General features: G+C 64.7%; 1 protein-coding gene across 10 annotated transcripts in view; it reads right to left on the bottom strand.

Annotated features, from left to right (window-relative positions):
• Positions 1 to 21,705, bottom strand: part of AGAP3 (ArfGAP with GTPase domain, ankyrin repeat and PH domain 3) — a 63,436-nt gene that overhangs the window by 738 nt on the left and 40,993 nt on the right. For 5 of the 10 annotated variants that reach the window (XM_021078867.1, XM_021078868.1, XM_021078866.1 and 2 more), the window contains 7 exons: positions 19,154 to 19,246; positions 14,754 to 14,858; positions 8,353 to 8,521; positions 1,599 to 1,753; positions 1,428 to 1,518; positions 1,023 to 1,245; positions 122 to 377 (listed from right to left, as the gene is read on the bottom strand). In XM_021078867.1, coding sequence (XP_020934526.1) covers positions 122 to 377; positions 1,023 to 1,245; positions 1,428 to 1,518; positions 1,599 to 1,753; positions 8,353 to 8,521; positions 14,754 to 14,858; positions 19,154 to 19,246 — 1,092 coding nt within the window. Of the gene's footprint in view, positions 1 to 121; positions 378 to 1,022; positions 1,246 to 1,427; positions 1,519 to 1,598; positions 1,754 to 3,412; positions 3,551 to 4,881; positions 5,002 to 8,352; positions 8,522 to 14,753; positions 14,859 to 19,153; positions 19,247 to 19,408; positions 20,340 to 21,705 lie in introns of those variants that run through there. The other 5 variants (XM_005657693.3, XM_021078863.1, XM_013990731.2 and 2 more) reach the window with 3 other exon arrangements.

Genomic DNA, 21,705 nt, shown 5'->3' on the forward strand with positions numbered 1-21,705 from the left:
GGACACACAGGACAGGCCTGGGCTCTCGGGGACAAAAAGGAGAGGGCTGGGGCGGGAAGGACACCAGGGAGGTGAGAGGGGCCCGCAAGGCTGGGCCCGGGACGGCCAGGCCGCCACTCACCCAGATGAGCAGCTGCGTGAAGACGACGTTGGCCATGGCGCTGGAGAGGTGCAGGGCGGTTCGCCCGTCCCCGTCCCCGTAGGTCTCGTTCACCTCTTCCTTGGACCCGTGGGCCAGGAGCATCACCAGCAGCCGCAGGTCGTCCTCCACCACGGCCCGCAGCAGCTGCTGCCCCAGCGGCACGTCCGAGCTCGGCAGCGGGGCCAGGAAGAGCTTCTGCTCGTACTTGGCCCGGATCCAGCGCTCCTTCTCCTCCCTGCAGGCACAGGGTCGGCACGGTGACCCTGACCGTGAGCAGGTGGGGCCGGGGAGGGTGGTCACGGGGGCGAGGGGGGAGACTGGGAGAGAAGGTGGCGGAGCAGAGACGCAGAGACGAGCCCAGACCCCGATGGCGGTCGGGGGGCAGCGGGTAACCAAAGGGTGTGGAAGAGGCAGAAAAGGAACCGAGGGGAAGGGGAGGCCCCCGGGGCCGTGGGGGGCTGAGAGGGCAGGCGGATTCCAGGCAGGGCCCCCACGGAGGCTTATCTGGCCCTGCAGCAACCAAGGAGGTGGGGGCCCGCACCGGGGGCCACGCACACCCTATCTGTCGCCCATTCTCCCCATCTCCGAGCTTGGCCGTGGCCTTGGAGCCACAGAGCGATAGGGGCCTGCGCATGCGCGGCCTGCTGGCCCCCTGACCTGCTGATAAGGGCTCAGAAAGGGCCCGTTGTTGTGAGGCTGAGTGACAGGCGGGGGGAGGGGCACCCCCAGGGGCCAACTGCCAAGCAGAGCGACAACGGCCACTCTTAACCCTTGTAGCACTGTCACGGCCCCCTGGCACCATCCCGGGCCCCCCCACGGGCAGGACCCCCCTCGTCCCCTCCCTCCCTCCCTGGCCGGCCTCGGAGCCCCATCCCCTCACCTGCAGGCGTCGGGCCCCGGCTTCGCGTAGCCATCCAGGGCCCCCTCCCAGACGCTGTTGGCCAGGGCATTGCCCATGGCGGTCATGACGGCCAGCAGCTCAGGCGGCCAGTCGTCGAGGTCGAGGGAGCGGACCCGCGACAGGTGAGCCCCCAAGTGCCGGTGGGTCCCCGAGCACTCGATGCACATGAGGGCGCCCAGGTTCAGGCTGGCCCAGTCTGGGTCTGGGGAGAAGGCATGATGAGACCCACGGGCAGCCAGATGAGCCCCTTGCCAGGCCGCCAAGCGAGCCCCCCAACCCCCTTTCTCGGCCTGCTAGAAGCCTCTGGAGATGCTCCCTCTAGAAAGCCGGCCAAGCGCCCTCTTGCCACCCTCAACCCAGACCCCGTCGCCCCCCGGCACTCACTGGGGGCGTCACAGTCGATGCAGAAGCTGTTGCCGCGAACGGTGCGGACGGCCTGCACCGCCAGCGCCGAGTTCTGGTTCCCCAGTCGGGTCTGCCTCGCGGGGAGAGGGGTGGCTGGTCAGTCACATGGCAAAGGTAGGGTCCCACCCCACCCCTGGCCCCCGTGCCAACCTTGTCCTTAGCACTGCGGCAGCCCTGTAGGCTGGCGAGGATCTGGGCCTGCACGCTCTGCACCCACAGCTCCCGCTCCTCTGCCGTCGAGGCCTCGAAGTGCCACGTCTGCCCGGTGAGCGACACCACCACAAACTCAAACGACTCCTCCGCCTCTGTGGGCACAGGGACACGTACCGTCATCAAGGGAGGGCCCTTGTCGGCTTGCCCGTCCAGGGACACGGCCAGGCCACAAGTCCATCCACTCCCAGCCCCCTGCCTCAAGGACCACGTGCTCCAAGGCAGATTCCAAGGAGGAATCCTGTGGCCTTCAAACCACTGCCCTAGGCACCTGTGGCGCCTGCGTGAAAAAGTGAGGGTGGGTGCCCAGGTGGGACATCCTGGGCACTGCCAGGAATGGGTCTGGAAACCCGAGGGTGCTTCCTGGAGAAAGCGGCGCCGAGCATGTGGAGAGGGCGTGATGGGCGCTCGGAGGCGGTGCTGGGGGGAGGCGGGTGCGGGCACCATCCGTACATGTCAGCTGCAGCCGCCTCATTTTGCAGCTCATTAAACCCAATATTCCTGACGGCGTCAGCGTGGGGCTCCTGGGAGCCGGCCCCTCCCCCGCCACCCTGGCACAGGCAGGCAGGGAGGCCAAGCGGATGGCGAGAGGAGGGGGTGTCCTCCACTAACGAACTGGGCTGCGTGAGCAGACAGGGACCTGAGGACATCTGCAGTGACAAGCACTGTGAGCTGAACTGTGACCCCAAGCCACGTGGTGAAACCATGCTACGCTCTGCTCCCCAGGCCCCTCGACGACAGGCCACGTGAATTCCACTCCCGTGGTCACCACCCCATGGGCAAGAGATTCCTAACAGCAGCATGAGAGCCGAGGGGGCCGGAGCGCCAGGTGCCCATATGGAGGCCCACGGGTGAGCCACACGTTCTTCTAGGGCAGGCTCGCACCCAGCAACGCCAACGTCCCCCGGAAGTCCTCCTGCCAGGCTCTTGCTCTAAGGCGCCCTTAACGGAACTGTCTTCATAAACAAACTGGTCCCTTTCTTCCCCCGGGCTCCACCATCCCACCTCGCCCTGCTTCCAGCCGTCTCCAAACTACATCACCTCGACCAGCCGTGGGGGCTCGGTTCCAGGGTACAGGTGGACCCCTTGCCGGGTGGCTGGCTGGGAGAGCTGGCTCTTCCCCTGGAGGTGGTCTTCCCCCGTCCACCCACACCCCTAACCCTGACAATCCGAGCAGAAACCAGCAACTGTGCATCAGTGTAAGTTACACTCATCTAGAAGCAAGGGACTCCCAGCAGCGAGGAGGCCTGCTCAGGACTCTCGGGGGAAGCCAGAGCAGCAGCCCTATGATTAATAAAGGATTATGAGAAGGGACCTGTGGAAAAACGTTCGAGAAGCTGGAACCCCACAGCCTAAAGGCGGCTAAGGAGAGACTTAGCCCAACATGCACATGTACTAAGCACCTATTTCGCGCCCAGCACTCACGAAACCCAGTGGGTGATACAAGAGACACAGAAAACAGGGCCTGCCCGCAAGTTTGGGATGAGCTCTTGGAGTAGCAGCCTGTCTTTTACCTTCTAGAACAGTAAAGGGACTAAGCTCCCATTTTAACCAAAAGGCTTTAAGTCAGGTGGAAGAAAGAGCTTTTCTAAGATACCAGGTCTAGGCGACCAAAAGTTGTGGAGCTGCTTTTCCTGGGACTCATTCTTAGAAAGGGCTTAATGGAATAGAGAGAAGGCTGTTACCTTTCGGGTACTACCCCCAAGTCCCGCTGCCCACCTCCTGTGCCCCGGTTTCCCTGGGGGCCCCCTAACCTTCAGCAGCACTGCTGGGGCCGTCTGGTCGGGGGGTCCCGGTGCTCTTTTTCCTCCGGTGCTTCTTCCGGTTGGAGTGGGGAGATGGGGGAGGCTCCAGCTTGGGGCTGGAACCGAGCACCTCAGCGGGGCCACTGGCTGGTGAGGGAGAGTGGAGACGTGTGGGCCAAGGGAGGGGCGAGCACGGTCCTGCCCTGGGCGCTGGGGGCTCCCCCCTGAACTGCAGCGGGGCCATTGAACCCCGCACGCCCTGGCCCAGCCCCGGAAGGGGTCTGCCCAGCAAGTCCCACCCCGAGGCGTCCCACGGTGGAGGAAGAGAGGGTGGGGGCGAGAGCGTGTTGCTTCTGCAGCCCGGAGGGTGGAAGGCGGCCAGGGAGCTCGCTCACAGGGCGCTGAAGCCCCAGCAGCTCCGCACCAAATTTATCCTCAATCACACTCCCCGCTCCTCACAATTAATAGCAGAATTAGAAACAATCAGGGAGCTGCCTAATTACTGTCAATTAGAGCGCGCTAATCAAGCTCCCGTCTCCCACACCCCGCCCGGCGCTCACCACTAAATGTCAAACTTCATTAGAGGCAGACGCGCGCCCTCCCTCCCTGCCTGCCTTCCTCCTTCCAGGCTCCACAGAGGGGCCCACAGCATGGGCCGCGACCCCGGAAGGGCTCCCCTCCCAGGCCTTCATGCACGGCCACCCCCTGGGGGGCTGGGCCGGGCCGGGCCAGGCTGTGGGTGCCCAGCGCCTCCCCCAGGTCAGAGCTGGGGGCCAGCGCTCCCACGGGGGTGGGGGCCTGGGATGCGTCTCCGGGATGCAAAGCAGGGAGACGCACAGGGGACGGGGAGCGGCAGGTGTGCCAGGCCCCCAGGGGAGCCTCACCCCAAGAGGAAAGGAGGGCAGAGTTGTGCCCACTTCCCTTTAGGCTCCAGACCTGCTGATGGATTCGGGGCAAAGGGTGAGGATGCGGGGAGGTGCTTTTGGAAGAGGCGGGAGAAGCGTGGAGGTGAGCAGGGCCACCGACAGCGAGAAGAGCGAGGGAGCAGGGGTGGGGGCGGGACAGGGAGGGGTTCTAACCGAGGCCCGAATCCCAGGAGGCGGCGCGGGAAGGACAACTCCCTGACCCCGTCTCCACGCATGTTCAAAGCCCGCAGCCTCCGACCGCCCCAGCCGCTCCCCGTCCCCCGCGGCGAGGCTGATGAGCTGGCTGCGCAGGGGGCTGATGGGGATGCGGGCGCCACCAGCGCCGCCTGGGGACAGCCGTGGGCGGGCAGAGCTGCGGAAGGAGGGTCTCTAGCGCCAGCCGCTGGCAGGGCCCAGGGAAAGCACGGGGCTAGACGCCCGCCTCCAGGTCCCCCGGGGGGCACCGGCCCTGCAGTGCGCAGACTCCGCAGCAGCCCTGGAGGGCTCCGCGGGCCCGTTCCCCGGCTCGGCCTCCCCGGCTCGCCCTCCTCTGGCTTAACCGCTCCAGCGTACCTGGGGGCAGGGCAGCAGCCTCACTCCACTGGTCGGCACTGGAAATGGAGCAGGAGCGCTGGTGCAGCCCCTCTGGGCGCGGGCCAGCCCAGGCCGGGCTGCTGGCCGAGTGGGGGGCACCTGGGGGTGGAAGGGTCAGACTGGGAGGGGAGGCCGGGGCGGGGGTTGGGAGCACCCACAGACTCTCCTGACAGCACGGCCACAGGCAGAACTGGGGGAACGCCAGCAGGATGCTGACCCCAGATGAGGGGCTCTGGGCTCGCCTGATCCTGGCCAGGCTCCCTGGAGACCAGAGGCCTCTCACGGGCCCCCCTGGGAGCAGGCTTCACGCCCTTCCTCTCTCCAAGGACACACAGGCATACCTCTGTCCCCTCCCTGGGCTGGGGAGCCAGAAGCGGGGGGCAGGGGCTGACTCCCCATCACTGCCGAGCCCTCTCCTTGGCCATCCCAGCCCCTGCCCTCCTGGTCAGACCCCACGCCCACGTGCCAGGCCGCGGATGCCGTCTGCTGTGCCTCAGCCTTGCTGCCATTCTGACGAGAAATAAGTGTATCAAATTCAAGTAATTATGTCTAATTAGTATTAGTAATTATCCTGTAGGGCTGGAGAAAATTAATCTCTCGTCTCCCATCGGGGAAGAACGGCAGAGCCGAGGGAACCCGTGGCTCCAGGAGCGCCGAGGCCAGGGTGCAGGGCGGGCAGCAGGCATGCGCCCTCGCCAGGCCTCCTGTCGCTTGTGAAAAGATGATGGGAACAGCTGAGCCCCAACGCGGCCCCTCCTCAGTCACCTAATTCAGGGCAGGGCCTGAGGCCAGAAGGCCAAGGCCAGGGAGGTCTGAGGATGGCGGTAGGACCTGAGGACAGAGGTGGCACCTGGAGCTGGACAAAGCCGGAGGCAGCCAGTGGCAGACTGGGGCCTCGGACCAGCCCCGCAAGCACAACAGGTCAAGTTTCTAGAAGCTTGAGGGACAGGAAGCTCTGAGCTGAAGCCACTAGAAGGTAAAGGAGCAGGCCAGGCCTCCCTGATGCTCTGGGAACAGACGACACTGCAAGGCGGGGCCCAGTTTTGTGTTTCTCTTGTATCTGTCATAACACCCAAGGCAGGAGCAGACACACACTAAGTGCCGACTCACAGCGAGGGGCACCCCTTCCGTGCCCTCCCACTCTGCCTACCAGGCCCCGCAAATTTGGCCTTTCTCGGGGTGTCCCCCCCTCCCCGTCAGGCCCCTTCCAGGGAGCGGCCCCGGCTCCTACCTCTCAGCACCCCTCACCTGTTCCCATCTCCTCCCGGGTTCCAGACCTCTCGCCCCTGGGGCCCCAGCCCCAGCCTTCGCCATCACGGAACCACTTCCTCCCCAGGCCCCCCAGCCCCGAACCCCGAGGGAGGGAGAGTGCTTTCCCTTTTCTTTGTTAATTCTCCCCTCATTACGCCTGCAATCCCACAATCAGTGTGCACTGTAATTGTCGAATTTGATGCTAATGATTAATGAATTAAACATGGAGCCATCAATTAGTCCTCGGAGGATAATTCTGCATAAAGCAGCGGATAATGTAATTACAGTAACAAAGATAATGAGATGTTAACATCGCCCGGTGAGCGGAGACATGTGTGTGCGCGCGAGGTCGGTGTCAGCGCGCAGCGCGGGGGCGCGGCTCGGGCGGCGCCTGGCCCTGTGTTCTGGGGACCCGGGCGCGGCTGGTGGGTGCGTGTGCCGCAGCCCCCTTGTCCACGCACGCTTCTGCTCCCCAGGTGAAGGCCTTCGGGGCCCGGGAAGGTGACAGGACAGAGTGTCTTACTGTTCCCCTGCCTCTGAGGAACAGGCCCTCTGGCCTCGGCTGCCTGCCTTCCAGAAAAGCCTTCCTCCCCGGCTCTGTCCTCAGTGCAATGGGAGGGACCCCAGGCCTGCCCAGAGGCTGCCCCTCACCTCCCGCCTTCCCGGATGCAGCTCGGGGAGGTCCCCAACCCTGCCCTACTCCAGCCGGAGCACTGCGGGCCGCGGTGGCCAGTTTTGCCAGTGGGTCTGACCCCCAGTCCGGAGCGCACCCCCCATCTCTCTGGTCCTCGCTCCCTTTCCTCCCTCCATCCACTAGCCCGGTCTCCGCATAACTCAAGGGCCTCTTTCCGAGCCCGGGGTGGCTTGGACGCAACAGCTTTCCGAGTCAGGCGCGCTCAGGGCCATGCCCGGCGCTACCACTTCCTGCGGGGTGTCGCAGACAGGTTATCTAACCTCTCCGAACCCTTGTTTCCTCGGTCCGAAAACGGGATGAGAACCTCGACTTCCCAGGCTTTTGAGACCGGGGCCCTCGGTCAGCGGTGTCCGCGCCCTCTGCTCGCCTCTTCCAGCGCCAGCAGACTGGGTGATGGGTGGCCACAGCGGCAGGGTGGGCGGGTATGGGTGGGTGCTGGCAATTACGTGGGTGAGTGTGCCCTCACCTCCAACCAGGAGCACACTCAGGAGGCCCCTCACGCCCACCCCACTTAACCCAGAGCGTCTCGATGGCCCTGTGAGTACAGTGCCTGGGACAATCCCACGGAGTCAGTCCATCCACTCCAGGGACATAAGCACCCAGCCCCCGGCCCCAAAAGTCCGGCACCAGCCTCCTGTCACCGCAGGGCACCTCCACGCGCCCTCTGGGGAAAGCGGTACCCTGCGCTAGGAGCTGACACCGGGGGTGGGGACAGTGTCTCCACCAGCTGTTTCTGGGCCCCAGGAAGACGAGACCCTATTTGGCAGGACAACATCAGGGACACTGAGGTCCTGGGAGGAGGGCTCCAGAAGCCAAGGTGGATCTGGACCACGGGGACGGGGTGTGGGAGGGCAAAAGCCCCCCGAGGAGCCAAGTGGCTTAGGAGCCAGGGAGGGTCTTTCCTCAATCCACAGAATCACCTGCCTGGGCAAGAGCTGGTCCAGGCAGAGCTGCCCCACCTCAGGCTCAGCCTCTCAGGCTCCACGTTTCTCCTGATGCTGGACGCGTGGCAGTCGGCTCGGCCCCCAGCTTCTCCCTAAGCTCGGTCTCCCCTGAGCAGAGACCCCTCACCTTCACGGCAGACCAAAGGACAGTTACCAGGCTCATTTCGGGCAGCGCTGTCCCCTGCCGCCTCCCTCCCTGCCCACGGGGCAAGCCTGGCTGAGATGTGGCCCTGGCGCCAGAGGTCCTGTCCCCACCATCCCCTGCCTTGGCTCCAGACGCTGAGGCCACCTGTCTGCACGAGGCTATCTTGTTCCTGTTCTGACCTCCAAACCACTGCAAGGCTGTCCCCTGGCTGCTACCTCTACTAATGCCACGAGGGCCGGCTTTCGGCGAACGCATTTGGCTGAGCCGAGCCCGAAGCAGGACACTGGGTGGCACGCCTATTTGCAGCCCCATGACGCCGACCTTCCCAGGCCCCATGGTGGCCCGCTCCACCCCTCCAGGGGAAGGAGGCCACACTGGCCCCCGACGCCACACCCCCGCCCCCGCAGTCACCTCACCTGCGCCCGCACCCAGCTGCGTGTTACTCCGCTCCAGGGCCAGCCCGTTGGCCCGGGGACTGGTGCCCGGGGCTGTGGCCGGCGTGGCTCGGGGCAGGCGCTTCCCAGGCACCTTGACCGTCGTCCGCAGCAGGTCGATCTCCTTGCCGTGGATGTTCTGCATGTAATCCTGCGGCCACGCGGAGGAGAAGCACAAAGACTCGTCAGCACCGGCCACCCTTCGGCAGCACCCCGCCTCTGACCCTCCCAACTCTGACCCTCTGCGCTGCTGGGATGGGAAGAGCCCAAGTTCTGGGGAGTCCACGGCTCGCCTCCTAGTCTGCCTGGCTGCAGCCCAGGGAGCCTCAAGCAGGAGCGGGGGCCACCGGGTTTGGAGCCAAGAGCTGAGGCGCGGGGCTCCCAAGGAAGGACGGCCCAGGAGGCGACGCAGATGAGGCCAAGTGCCGGACCAAGAAGGGACTTGGGGGAGAGGGCCTGCGGGGCCGAGGAGAGGAAAGGACAGGCTCCATGGCATCTGGACGAGAGGGCTGCCCCGGGCTCCGGGTCCCCGAGGGCTTCAGCCCTATTTTCAGAAGCTCCCACCACCACTCAGGTTTCAAGAGCTTTTAGAGCCTAAGCAGCCCCCAGTGCTTAGAATAATGCCTGACAATAAATATTTGTTGAAGTTAAAAGCCTTGGATGCTTTCTGCTGCTCTTAGGGATGCCGAGGCAAGTCCCTGGTTCCAGGGGCTTCGACCGGCAACGAGAACCACTATGGCCGTCACATCACCCGCCCGCTCACGAGCCAGGGGTCCGCGCCCCAGAGCGGCACGTTGCACCTGCGTTTCATACGTTACCTCACGTCGTCCTCAGCGTGACCGAGGAGGACGCGGTCACTGCATTCACTTTACAGGTGAAGTAAGCGAGGCTGACAAAGGCCAACCCGCCCGAGGTCACACAACGAGAAGGTGACAGACCCAGGTTCAAGCCCAGGCTTTTCAGCTTCCCCAGGCAGACGCCTCCCTCAGCCCAGGAACGAGCCCTGCCTCAGGTCCGCAGCCGAGGGCCCGGGAGTGGAAGGGGCACCAGAGAGCAAAAGCCACTGGGTGCTCTGAGCCCCCATTCCAGCTGCTCGACCCCAGCCTGGGACACCCCTCCCTGGAGGGTGGCAGCTGGCAGGGTGGGGTTTGCAAAGCATCCTTGCCCAGCCTGGACCCCACTCTCCTGCTTTGCTGACTCCTGTCTCCAAGCCGCCAGCACCAGCGAGCTCCTGGGTGGCAGTTCCCAGCTGACAACCTCGCTACAATGTGGCAAGAGCTTCCACTCAAGAGCAGAACCCCGGCCAGTGGCACCAACCCAACTCGGGACGGGATTCCAGGCATCAGACTCAGGACTGCCTCCTCTCCTTCCTCCCTCAGGAGCACCTCTGAGACGTTCTGCACCCAGAGCACCTCCCTGTTCCCAGCTCAGCCCAAGCCTTCGGGTCCTTCCAGGCCCCAACCCTCTCTCTCACCCACCACTGCCGGTCACCCAGGCCTTCTACCCCCTCGCCTACCACCTTCAGGGGAAAAAAGGACAATGTTGTCTGCTTAAGAGCGGATGCAGGAATTCCTGCTGTGGCTCAGCAGTAATGAACCCAACTAGTATCCATTAGGACACAGGTTCGATCCCTGGCCTAGCTCAGTGGGTTAAGGATCCGGCGTTGCCATGAGCTGTGGTGTGGGGCACAGATGTGGCTCGAATCCTGCGTTGCTGTGGCTGTGGTGTAGGCCGGCAGCTATAGCTCCAATTCAACCCCTAGCCTGGTACCCTCCATTAGGTACCCCTAGCCTGGTATCCTCACTGCTGCAGGCGCAGCCCTAAAAAGATAAAACAAAGAAAAAAGAAAGAAAAAAAAAATGTGGATGGAGAAGTTCCTGCTGTGGCACAACAGGATCAGCAGCATTTCCGCAGCACCAGGAGACAGGTTTGATTGCCTGGCCTGGCACAGCAGGTTAAAGGATCTGGTGTTGCCACAGCTGCGACGTAGGTTGCAACTGTGGCTCAGATCTGACCCCTGGCCCTGGAACTCCATATGCCACAGGGCAACCAAAAAAGAGACAAAAATAAAAAAGAGTCCGTGGGGAGTGCTGCCTTTAGGGAAGCAGGGCCAGGGCGGGCTGACCAGGGGCTCCGGGGCTGCCTCTCACTCTGAATGACCATCAGGGATCCAAGAGAAGGTTCCAGCTGGGACGAGGAGTGAGAAGGAGGAGAGGGCCCCCAGCGCCAGCCCCTCTTGCGCTCCTGTGGCCAGGCTGGAATTCCCGGCAGGGCAGGGCAGCAGGGCTCAGCGAGCGGACCAAGGGGAGGACGGGACACCTCCGATGCAAGCATGCTGGCCTCACCGGCCAAGCCCGGCTCCAGGAGGCCTGGCTGGGCCTGGAGTCACTTACTCTCCAAGCAGCTCTGTCACCTTCACTGGCAGCCGGCCCCTCAGAAGGACTAGAGAAGCCTGGCCAGCCAGAGGCGGGGCGCTCCCTTCCCTGCATCTGTGCCCTCCCGCCACCACCTGGGTGCTGCTGGGTGCCTGGACTCCCCCTGCTCACAGGGAGCTCGCTTCACGTCTCGGAACCACAGAGAGCAACAGCACTGAGAAGCCAGCGAGGCCAGTCTCTGGCCCCTCTCACCCCCACTCTGCTGAGTGCTGCCAGGGTGCTGTCCCCAGCCCGAGCCCCTCCCAGCCCCCCAGACCCCCTCAATCCATCCCTCCTCCAGTACGCGCGGCCTCCCCGCCCAGGCGCCGCTTGGGCCTGCGTTCTGCCCCGCAGCCCGTGTGTGACTCCACCACCTGGGCCTTCCTCACGCCAGGCCCCACCAGGCCACCAACCCGGCTTCCGCATGTGCCCACCCCAGGTCCCCGCACACAAGCGCATCTTAGATCGGCTGCTCCAGACAACTGTCAACAGCTGGCTGGGCCAAAGGCGCAGCTGCAGTCCCTCTCCTGGGGGCGGGGCCCGGGCTGCTCTAGTTCACAAGGAGGTCACAGCAGCTGCAACAGTTTTCAGGCCCCACCACAGCCCAGGGACGCCCAGGCTGGGACACGGCGGGAGAAGCTGACCCTAGTCCAAGAAAAAGAGCTGCACAGAGGGACTGTGACCATGGCCGAGGGGCCACAAACCACCGTGAGGGGAAAGGACCAGCCCCCTGAGCATCTCTGACCCGCCCGGACAGGCACTCGTCCTGGGGGCCAGGCCAGCACCCGGAGCTCCCGGCTCCATGCCCCAGGCCCAGCCAGCTCCGGGGCCAGGCTGAGAGCTGGAGCCTGGCCCCGAGAAGAGCGTGGCAAGGAGCTCGAGCAGCAGCAGCAGGGACAGGGACGTCAGGGGCCGAGCCACAGCGTTTCCCTCCGTCAGCAGAACGGGGAGCTCGGCGGTGGCGGCGGCAGCGGCTGCTCAGGAGAGCGGTCACCACGGCTGCCTTTATTACCCACCATCAAACAGCAATTTCTTCCCCAGCCTCCTCGCTAATTACCCAGCCAGCGTTCTCATCTCGTTTTATTACTGGAATTAACAACGAGTTCAGAGCGTGGAAAGCTATTAAGATGTGTGATTAAGCCACATTCAATTAGTTTCTACAAACAATTTAATTGATGTTGCAGATAGAATTAACAGAAGGTGATTGTGTGAATGGCTCCGCTGGCTGCAAAATGGGGGAGGCTGTGGCGGGCTCTCTTGGGCCAGGCGAGAACTGGGCACGAGGCTCCAGACGTGCCCACCAGCCCTTCCCCTGCACGCCTGGCCTGTCCCCACGGGCCGGACCGGCCTCCATCAGCGGGCGGGTCACCAGCCCTGAGGTCCTCGGGTCTCAGGCAAGGGCCGCCCCGAGGAAGAGAGGGAACCAGGCTGAGAGCCCCGTGTGTGTCCAGAGCTCCCGAGGGGCCTTCCCCGCCAGCTCCCCAACAGGAGGGAGCCTCCCAGAGAAGCCGGGCAGCTCACCGGTGGGGGCCCTGTTCACAGCTGGCAGCTCAGACTCTTGCTCAGGTTGGAAGACGCGGCCACCAGGAGGCAGGTGAGCCAGCAACATGTGAGTGGCTGGCACCCAGAAAGGGAAACCCAGACACCAAGGGGCGGGCAAGGGGCAATCCGGGCAAAGCAGCCTCTGCTGGGAAGGAACTCGGACCCCCCTCTGCCGGCTGCACACATGGAGCCCCTCGGCTCGGCCTTCACTGAACTTGCACTGTCACCACCATCCTGAATCGGATTTGCGTTCCCTGAAGGACAAGAGGCGCCTACAGGGCAGGGAGGGTGCCACCTGCACGTGCCCACTGCTCCTGGCATCCAGCACAGAAGGAGTGGGGGAAGGTCAGCCACTTTGACCTCGGAGCTGACAACTCCAGGGCGAAGGATGGGAGCCCTCGCTCCCAAAGTGGCCGTTCCCTCAACCTCTCCACCACGTCCTGTGGCCAGGAGGGCACGAGGGGCCCAGCAGCGGCTGGCAGAGCCACAGCCTTAGAGTCGCCTCGCAATAAAGCAATGACAGGCCTGCTAGCTCCTCCACCCAGATCCTGTCCCATGCCCCTGACACGCTAAGTCACACACGGCTCAAGAGTGCGATGCTGGAAGGGACCCTGAGGGCGACCGGCCCCCCAGCTGACCCGCAGGCCGCCGGCCCCCTCCACCAGCCCCGCTCGCCCTGATGGTAACTCGCCAGCCACTTTCGCAGGCAGCCTCGAAGGGAGGTGCTCCTGGAATGCGCAGAAAAACCGGGTCCTGCTTAGAGTCAACGTCGTGGGACTGAGTCTCAGCTCAGCCACTGGCTGGGTGACGGACGATCCGACAAGCCCCACGCCTCTGCTCCAGGCTGCCAGGCCGTGTGTAAAACAGCAACCCCTCGGGCCTCCACGCTCACCTCCTAAACTGCAACCAAACCCTAAGCCAACACCCGGCGCCGTCTTCCCCATCCCGTGACCCTACTACCATCCCTCTCTCTCCTCTCTCTGGGGCGTGGGGACGAGCAGCGGGGCCAGAGGATGGCACGCAGCCAGGGAAGCAGGAGGAACAGGTGAGGATGCGGCAGAGAGGACGGCAAAGGCCACTGCCATGCAGGTGGGAAACAGAGGCTCCGACAGGCCGGTGCCCAGCCCACCAGGCCAGGAGGTGCCTGAGCAGGACATGGGCGGCCGCCCGGGCTGTGGGCGCAGGGAGCAAGGGGGCCCCAGACGCTCTCCACTGGGCAATGCGGGGGTTCTGCGCTTCCTGCTGCGCCAGCGGACGCTCCCGCTTCCCACACCACTGGCCTCTGGGTCGGCTCTGCCTGGCAGCCTTGCTGCCCCTCGCCTGCCAGGGACTCGGCAGTGGGACCAGGTCTTGTGTGAGGAGGAGGCGAGGACAGGGGAGAGGACGGCGCCCAGGAGCCTTTGTGCTAAATCCCTAAGACCCCCAGGCTGTGGCCCCCCACTCCGTCCACCCCCCATATCCTGACACCAGCTCCCAGCCCGAGGAGTAAGGGGCGCTGGGAAAAAAGCATCTACGCTGAGCCTGGGAAGGGTCAGTGCCAGAGAAGGTGGGTCCGGAGGAGCCCAGGAGGGCCGGGCTGGGCTGGAAAGGCCCAAAGCGGGCGGGTGGGCTCTGTCAGCAGCCCTGGGCGGGGCTCTCAGCTGGGCTCTGGCTGAACCATGGACCCCAGCACCTCTCAGGTCGGGCCCCCCAACACCTTGAGCAGATTTAAAGGCAGGCTGGGGACCCTCCAAGGCAGGCCCGGGGCCCCCGGGCTGGAGGTGGGACCGGCCCACGTGCTGTGCTTGAGGGGCTTCGCAGGAGAACTCATTAGCCCCACAGTGGGGTGGTGACAGAGATGGATTCTGGTGACAGCTGTGTGCTGGAGCCACGCGGTGAGGGGAAGGGAGGAAGGAAGGGTGGGGGAGCTGCCATGGGGGCCACTCTACAGTCACTGCACCCCCCTCCAGACACCTCTGCCCACAAACTGCGCCCCCCGACTCTCCTCTTCCCAAGGGGGCCTCTCCTGGCCCTGAACCACCCCGGCAGCCCTGGCTTAACTGCCCTCTGCTCTCTGGCACCCCAAGAGCCCAGGGGTACCCACTGGTGTGGCTCCCCTAAAGACAACTTTTGGCAACACCAGCACCCCCACCTGGTGCAATTCCACGTGAAGAGGCCCAAGCCAGCCCTTGAAACAACTAGAGTGCAGGCTGAGACTCCACACACGGGCCCAGCCCAGGAGGGGGCTTGTCCATCCCCGGGGGCTCAGTCAAGACTCAGAGCTTCAGTGCGGGGTCGGCCCGGGCCTGGGTCTCAGGGTCTGTGCAGCTCCCGAGACTCCAAAGAAGACACTTTCTCAAGGCAAGGTCTTTGTGAACTAAGGCCTGCTTCCCCCCACCCCCGACCCCCAGGTTCTGGTCTCCCCCCAGGCCCCAGCCCCCGACTCACATGCAGGCTGGGGTGGTACGTGAGCAGCCCGTTGTCACACAGAGTCACGTACTTCTTCTTCCACTCCTTGTTCAAGGACTTGCCACTCCGCTTCAGCAGGATGCCCTGAGGACAGAGGCTGGGTCAGCATCAGGGGCCAGGCCCACATGTCACGGGCAGGGGAAAGGCCTCAAGTGTCAATAGGTGACAACGTTCTCCGTCCCCTGTCCTCCCGGGTCACTGTGCTAATCTGCACAGAGAGGCTGTGCGGGACGAAAGCTGAACCAGGGAGAACCAGCTGAGTGAACCCGTGCATGGAACTCCGCTGCCCTGACTGTCCCCAGGCCTGGGGCCCAATTCCCCAGTGACCGTGGGCCACTGTCCCAGGAGGGGGAGTCCTCTTCCCCTGGATGTGGAGCTATGTCGGCAGCGGGAGGCGGGGGTTCAGTCGGCCTCCCAGCAGTGCTGCTCCCGTGATCTCAGGCATGGGGTGGCACAGGGCACAGAGGCCGCAGGAGGACCCTGGCCTCCATGCCCTGTGGCAGCCCCAAAGTAGGGCAGAAAATTCTGTCTGCAGAATGCCCCAGGCGCCCCCAAGGCCAGCAGCGATAGGACCTGGCCACAGAGCCCAGCAACCGAATCTCCTGTGTGATCCGATAAGCCGCTGGCTGTGGGGGTGTGTGGGCATTAGGAGGAACAAGGGCTCGTGGGGCGAGGACTTGGGCGCTTTCTTCATCGACACACTCTCAGCACTGCAACACTGCCCGAGAGACAGCCGGTGGGCAGAGGGGAAGCCAGCAGAGACCGTGTGGCCGACAGAGGTGCTCAAAGTGGGGGTGAACACCCACACCCCCCACTGGCTCACGCCCTGAACCAGCACGAGACGACGACTAAGGATGGAGCTTGGGGTGACCAGAGCCCCCCCAGGACTGGCCTCCATCCTGCGGGGCCCCTTCCCACACTCAGGAGGGCTGAGAAGAGGCAGCGCTTCCTGGAGATTCCGGGACCGAACCCCTGGCGGGGAGCCCACAGCCAGGATGGCCCTGCTGGGCGGGAGCAGGTCCACTCCAGCGGGTCCTGGAGGAGGAGCCGCCAGAGCCCTCGGGCCGGGCTCTCCTTCAGGTGGGGAAAGCGCTGCCCTCAGACAAGCCGAAGTGGGAGTCAAGCAATTGGGTAAACCTGGTTCCATGACCCCCGCCCCCACCCAGGGCTCAGCCTGAGGGCTGAGGTCAGCAACAGGTGCTCTGGGTTCCCGCCCGCCCTCGCCCCGCAGCCAGCCGGGCCCAGGTGGAGGTCAGAAAGGGCCCTAAATCCCCGCAGCGCTTCTCAACAGAGGTTCCACATCCTGGCTACCCCCCTGCCTTCCTCTCTCCTCCTCCTCCTGCCCCCAAACAATTGCAGCCATGGGAGGTGCGGCCCCTGCTGCTACCACACCCGCCTGGCTCACCAGGAGCTTCTGAAGCCCAGTGGTGTGGACGGGACCTTCACTGGATCCCGGGCGGCGGGAACCCCCCAGAAAGCAATCGGGCCCCTGCTTCCTAGTCTGTGAAGGAGGCCCGGTGACCTGCCTCTGACCGCAGCATCCATGCCCTCACAGGCCAGGAGCGGGACGGTTCGGGCTCCCTCTCTCCTGAGTGCTGACAACTGCCTAACTCTGGAGGAGGCTCCCGGCGCTCCCCCAGGAAGGGCTGGGGAGTCCCAGGGGCCTCTGCTCTCTGACCCCTCACACCCCAGCCCCCGGCCCCTCGCCCTTCTCTGTCCCGTCACCTGCTTCAGCGCCTTCCCTCCCGGTCCAGCCCCTGCTCCTGGTCAAGGGGCAAAGACGCCGGGCTCCGCTTCCCCTTCTGCCCCCAACATGGGCCAAGTGGGGCGACCGCCTGGGCCTCTGCTTCCTGGGCCGATGGAGAGAGGCTCGGGGTGGGGGGTGCTCACCGGGGGGTCGGGGGGGGAGGCCCACTCGAAGCAGCAACTCCGGAGTCAGGACGCGAGGAGGCCCCTGCCCGCCCAGAAGGCCGCCCTCCTTCCCCGCGGCCCGCTCCGGGGGCGGCCTAGGCGCGCGGGCGGCGCTAATGACGCCGGCTCGTTAGCCGGGGCGTGGGAGGGCCGCCCCGCGCCGCCCGCCGCCCCCGCCGGCTCGGCCGCCAATCACCTGCGCGGCCCCGCGCGCCCCGCCCTCCCCGCGCCCCGGCCGTCGGGCGGCCGGCTTGGCGAGGAGGGAGCGCGAGCTCCAGGGGTTCCTGCGCCCCTCCCTGGTCGGCCGGCTGCGCACGGCGGAGCAGGAAGCAATCTGGGGCGGAATGGGAGCGGTGCGGAGGCGACAGCCCCCAGAGGACCCGTTCCCGCCGCCGCCTCCCTCCCAGCTCCGCCAGCCGGCTTAATTGCGGAGTCCGGATTGATTGGGAATGCAAATGGCAACTGAAATGCAATCTCCACTCCCAGCAGGAGTGGGGGGGGGGGAAAGCAACGGAATGGGAAGAAGGGGACAGGAGGGCGGGAAAGGGGTTAGACCGGCCCTGGGCTGCGGGGAAGCGGGGGTGGCGCAAGGAACCTCGGGAGAGGGGGAGAGCCATGGACGCCCCGTCCCAGGAGCAGGCACACCCCCCACGGCTTCCTGGCCGCGTTCCTCCTCCTCAGGGTCCCCGAGGTTTAGGGGCCTGCGACACTCTAGTAACCTAGCTGACCCCCTCTTCACCTCCAGGCAGATCAGAACCCTAAGTGCAAGTTCATGAGGCTTCATCCGCCACCCCACTGCCCCGCTTCCCCTCCCCATGGGAGAGTCAGGCAACGGACAAATTGGGCCAAACCCCAGACAGGAAGGGGAGCGTTTGGGGCTCCACCTGTCTCAAAGCTAGGGTGTGTGTGTATCCAGAAAGGACACGCCCCAAAGCAGGGAGTGAGAGTCCCCTGCCTGGAGCATGCTTGCAGGCCTGGCCTGGCGAGCGGCCCTGTGAGGAGGCGCTTGGTTGGCACAACCCCAGAGACACGCGAGATCATGCTATCAACAGGTTTTTGGACCAATTATACACCCAGACACACACAGTAGGTGGGGGGTGATGGCTGCTTCTACTCCTCTGAGCCCCTCCCCCCATCCCCAGGCAGGCTGACCCCCACCCCAGAGTGGTCCCTGCCAGACATCATTGCGGTGACAGTTCAGGGGAGGGCTGAAGCATTCCCCACTGTCCTCTGGGCCCTGAAACTCCTCCCAGGCTCCCCATTCTAAAGGGATCTTCAGAGTTTCTGCTGTGGTGCTGTGGGTTAAGAATCCGACTGCAGTGGCTTGGGTCACTGCTGAAGCTAGGGGCCCCTCCCCAGCCTGGGGCAGTGGTTAAAAGGATCCCGTGTTGCCACAGCTGAAGCTCGGATTCAATTCTTCACCCGGGAACTTCCACAGGCCGCAGGTGCGGCCATAAAAAAATAAATAAATAAAAAGGACCTTTGCTTTTTAACACAAGAATTCGCGTCACATTGTCTACAGGCTCCAGAAGCCCGAGCCTAGAGGGCCAAACCTGACCACAGGGCCTGGCCAGGCTGACCTCTGCTGCTCTGGCCACCCAACCTCCTCTGGGGTCTAATCCTGACATTACGGCCTCCGTAGCTACGGCATCTCTAATCACCGGCTCCCAAAATCAGTGAAAAGAACAGCATTCTGGGGGGTACCTCGGACTCACCACCAGGCCACTGCCACCTATCCTCGTGGGCACCTCAGCCAGCTGGCTCTCACCCAAGCTCCAGAGAGAAACCTGGCTCCACCTCAGTCCAGCTCAGCAGTCCTGAGCCCCAGCCAGCACATCATCAACTCTGCACAAAGACGCCCTCCATCACTCAACGTCTTTTTCCAGCACAGAGACCCACAACAGGAGGTCTGGGAGGATCCAACATCAGGCAGCCCAGGCAGTGACTCAGAAAGGAGGTGGCGGAGAGACCATACCAGGATGTGGTCCCTCCACTAAGTTTCTTCTTTACTCAAGAACAGAGGCTCACACAGCAAGGCTGCGCTGATGAACCCAGAGTAGGACCAGCCCTCAGCGACATGCCCTTCAACCACACTTACGAAGGTACTCTTTTGTGAACTGGCTCCTTTTTAAAGAAGAGGAAGGCCAGAGAGGCCAAATCCTCCTCCAGGGTGGCCCAACGCTGCAACCATCACCAGCAAAGAGCTGCTGAGGATGGCAGGTGGCTCTCTGCTGCCCCCTGGTGGTGGTGAGGGGGACGCGGCAGAGCCCAGGCCCGGTAAGGCTCTGCCACCCTGCCCAGTGATGGGCTCTCAGCAGAACTTGCCCTGTTAAGTGCTCAGGCCTGGCCGCGGCAGGGCGCTGGCCCCTCACACCACCTTCCAGAGGCCCCGGAAAAGGAAGCGTCCTCTAGCATTTCCTGGGCCTCATCTCAGCTCCTCTCCAGCCCCAGGGGGAGGGAGTGCTGACCTGTTTGATGGGGATGGCCCGACCACTCCCAATGCTGTCCACCTTGCACTCGGCGGCTTTCTTCTCCCGGTCCACGTCGGCACCCTTCCGAGACTGCAAGAGAAAAGAAGAGGCGTGTTAAACGGGCCCGGCGTCTGCGGGTCAGCTGCCCGCCAGGAGTCCCCAGCCAGCCCTCCCATCCTCCCTCCTCCTGGGCAGGCCCTAGCGAGTGGGACAGGGCCGGGGCGGCGGGACCGGGAAGGAACTGAGACCACGAGTATTCCAACGGGTTTATTCTTACACACGGCACCATACAGAGCAGCACAGGTCACTGGGCCGGGCCCGCCCCTTACAAAAGAGCAAGGACACGAGATACCGAGGGCGTGAGGAGCGCGCAGCCCAGGGGCTGGGGCGTAAGAGGGAAGGGCCAGGAGAGGTGGACGGTGGGGCTGAGGGATGGCCGGGAGCTCGGGCACGACAACCAGGGAGAGCAAAGTCCAGAAGTGAGCGGGCAGTGGCCCGTCTGCGGCACAGACGCCGCACGGCACGCTGCGCCGAGCACGGCAGCGAGGCCCGAGGGGCACAGTGGATGGAGAGAGAGAGGAGAGAGGCCAGAAGAGGCCCTGCGCCCCCGCCGGGCTCCTGGGGCAGAGCCCGCCCGAATGCGGATCCTAGGAAATGGGAGGCCAAGAGAGGGGAAGGCAAGCGCGGCGTGGCTGCGGCGTCCGGAGCGGAGCAGGAACGGCAGAAGTCCATGCAGGAAGGAGCAGAGGAGGGGAGGGGCGGGGGAGCTCCCCCAGGAGCAGCTGGGCTGCCGACCGGCCGGGCGCTCGGACGCCCCCCGGCCTCTGGGCCTCGTCGCGCTGGCCGGCGCCGGGCGTGGGGCCGAGCTCCCTTCTTCTCCATGCAGCAAGCCTGGCGCAGCGCGTCCAGCCGGGCCTGGTCCCCGGCAGCCCCCAGCCGCGGGCTCCGGCGTTCCTAGCCTTCCCTGGGGGTGGGGGTTAGTTACAAAGGTTCCTGTGGGTCTCTGGAGTGGGGAGCACGGCGGCCGCTTCTCATCTGAGAGCAGTCCCAGGGCCCGGCCCGCCTCCGGCCCCGCACAGGGGAGAATGTCCAGAGGTGCTGTGTGTCACCACCTGGTCTTCTAATTTGGAAGGAGTTGGAAAGGCCTTTTTGTTGATGAAAAGTTGGAAACAGTGGCACATATCTGCAAATATCGAAAGAATAAAGATTTTGGCAAGTTATACTCAAGCCCCGCACAGTCGGTCAGCACTGGTGAGGGCAGAGACCCAGGCGCCTGGGGCGAGGTGGCAGCGGGATGAAGAGGAGGAGGAGGAGGAGGAGGAGGAGGAGGCAGCGGCGGCGGCGGCGGGCGGGCCGGACAGTCCATCTCAGCGGGGAGTGTTCTCCACTCCGGGCCCCACGTCCCTCCTGTTCTCCCCGGCTGCCTGGAGCCAAGAGCTCAAGGAAGAGGCCAAGGACTGCGGCGGCGGCGTGGGGAGCACAGCCAAAGGAGCAGCAAGGGCCAGGCCGGGCTGGGCCGGGGGCCACTGCCTGCAGCTCCCCATCAGCGCCTGCCCCGGGGCCTCTCCTGGGCGCCACAGCCTCTGCCCCTCCGGCCCAGGGAGGAAGGAGGAAGGTGGATGGGCCCGCTGCCCCCAGGTCCCCAGACAGAAGAGCCGGTCATAGGGAGCGGGGTGCAGCCAGGCTGGCGAGCAGAGGCCCCCAACCACCAGAGGGTCCCTGGGAGCCCCGAGGGGTGCCCCTTCAGGACGGGAGCCGGGCAAGAGTGGAACCAAACGAGCACATGAAGTCATGGGGCAGATGGGGACGTCAGCGGCCACGTCCAGAGGGAGAGTCACAAGGGCACCAGCCACAGGACAGGCGTGGCCCTGCTGGGGAGGGCGGTGAGGGCGAGGGGGAGGCCCCGCAGCGACGATGAGAAGGGGAGGTCCCGAGATGCACCTCTAGAGACGGACGTGTCTGGAGGCCGCCTCGGGGACAATGGCGCGAGTGAGGTCACCAGGGAGACAATGGCAAGAAAAAAATAAGGTCGCCACAGTGAAGATGAAGAGAATGAAAGGGCCTGGGGGGCGGCTGTGCCGAGGACACGCGGCGAGGGGGGCAGGCAGAGGCAGCACGGTGGGGCAGGCAGCAGAGCGCAGGGCAGAGAGTACCAAGGTGCCCGCGGGCTGGAGGCTGCGGGAGGGAGTGTGCCCTGGGGTGTTGCACGACTAGCAGCAGAGGAGGGTGGGAGGTGAAGAATGGTGTGGAGGGAGCAGGTGACAGAGGCAGGATGTCAGGGAGCGGGTGCCAAGGGCATGGACGGCAGTGACTGCAAACGGGCTCAGCAGCAGCAGCAGCACGCGGTGCGGGCACAAGCAGGCAGCCCAAGGCGCTGTGGGTCTCAACGGGTGTGAACAGAAATGAGAAGCTGCGGGTCCAGGCAGGGGCAGGGCTGGGGGGTGACGCACGGCAGCAAGTGTCAGTGGCAAGAGGGTCCGTCAGCAATGGACGGGGAGCGCGTGTGGCAGGCAGGGGGTGGGCAGAGGCAGGCAGCCCAGGGGGAAGTG

This window comes from Sus scrofa, chromosome 18 (genome assembly GCF_000003025.6).
Source record: "Sus scrofa isolate TJ Tabasco breed Duroc chromosome 18, Sscrofa11.1, whole genome shotgun sequence".
NCBI lineage: Eukaryota > Metazoa > Chordata > Mammalia > Artiodactyla > Suidae > Sus > Sus scrofa.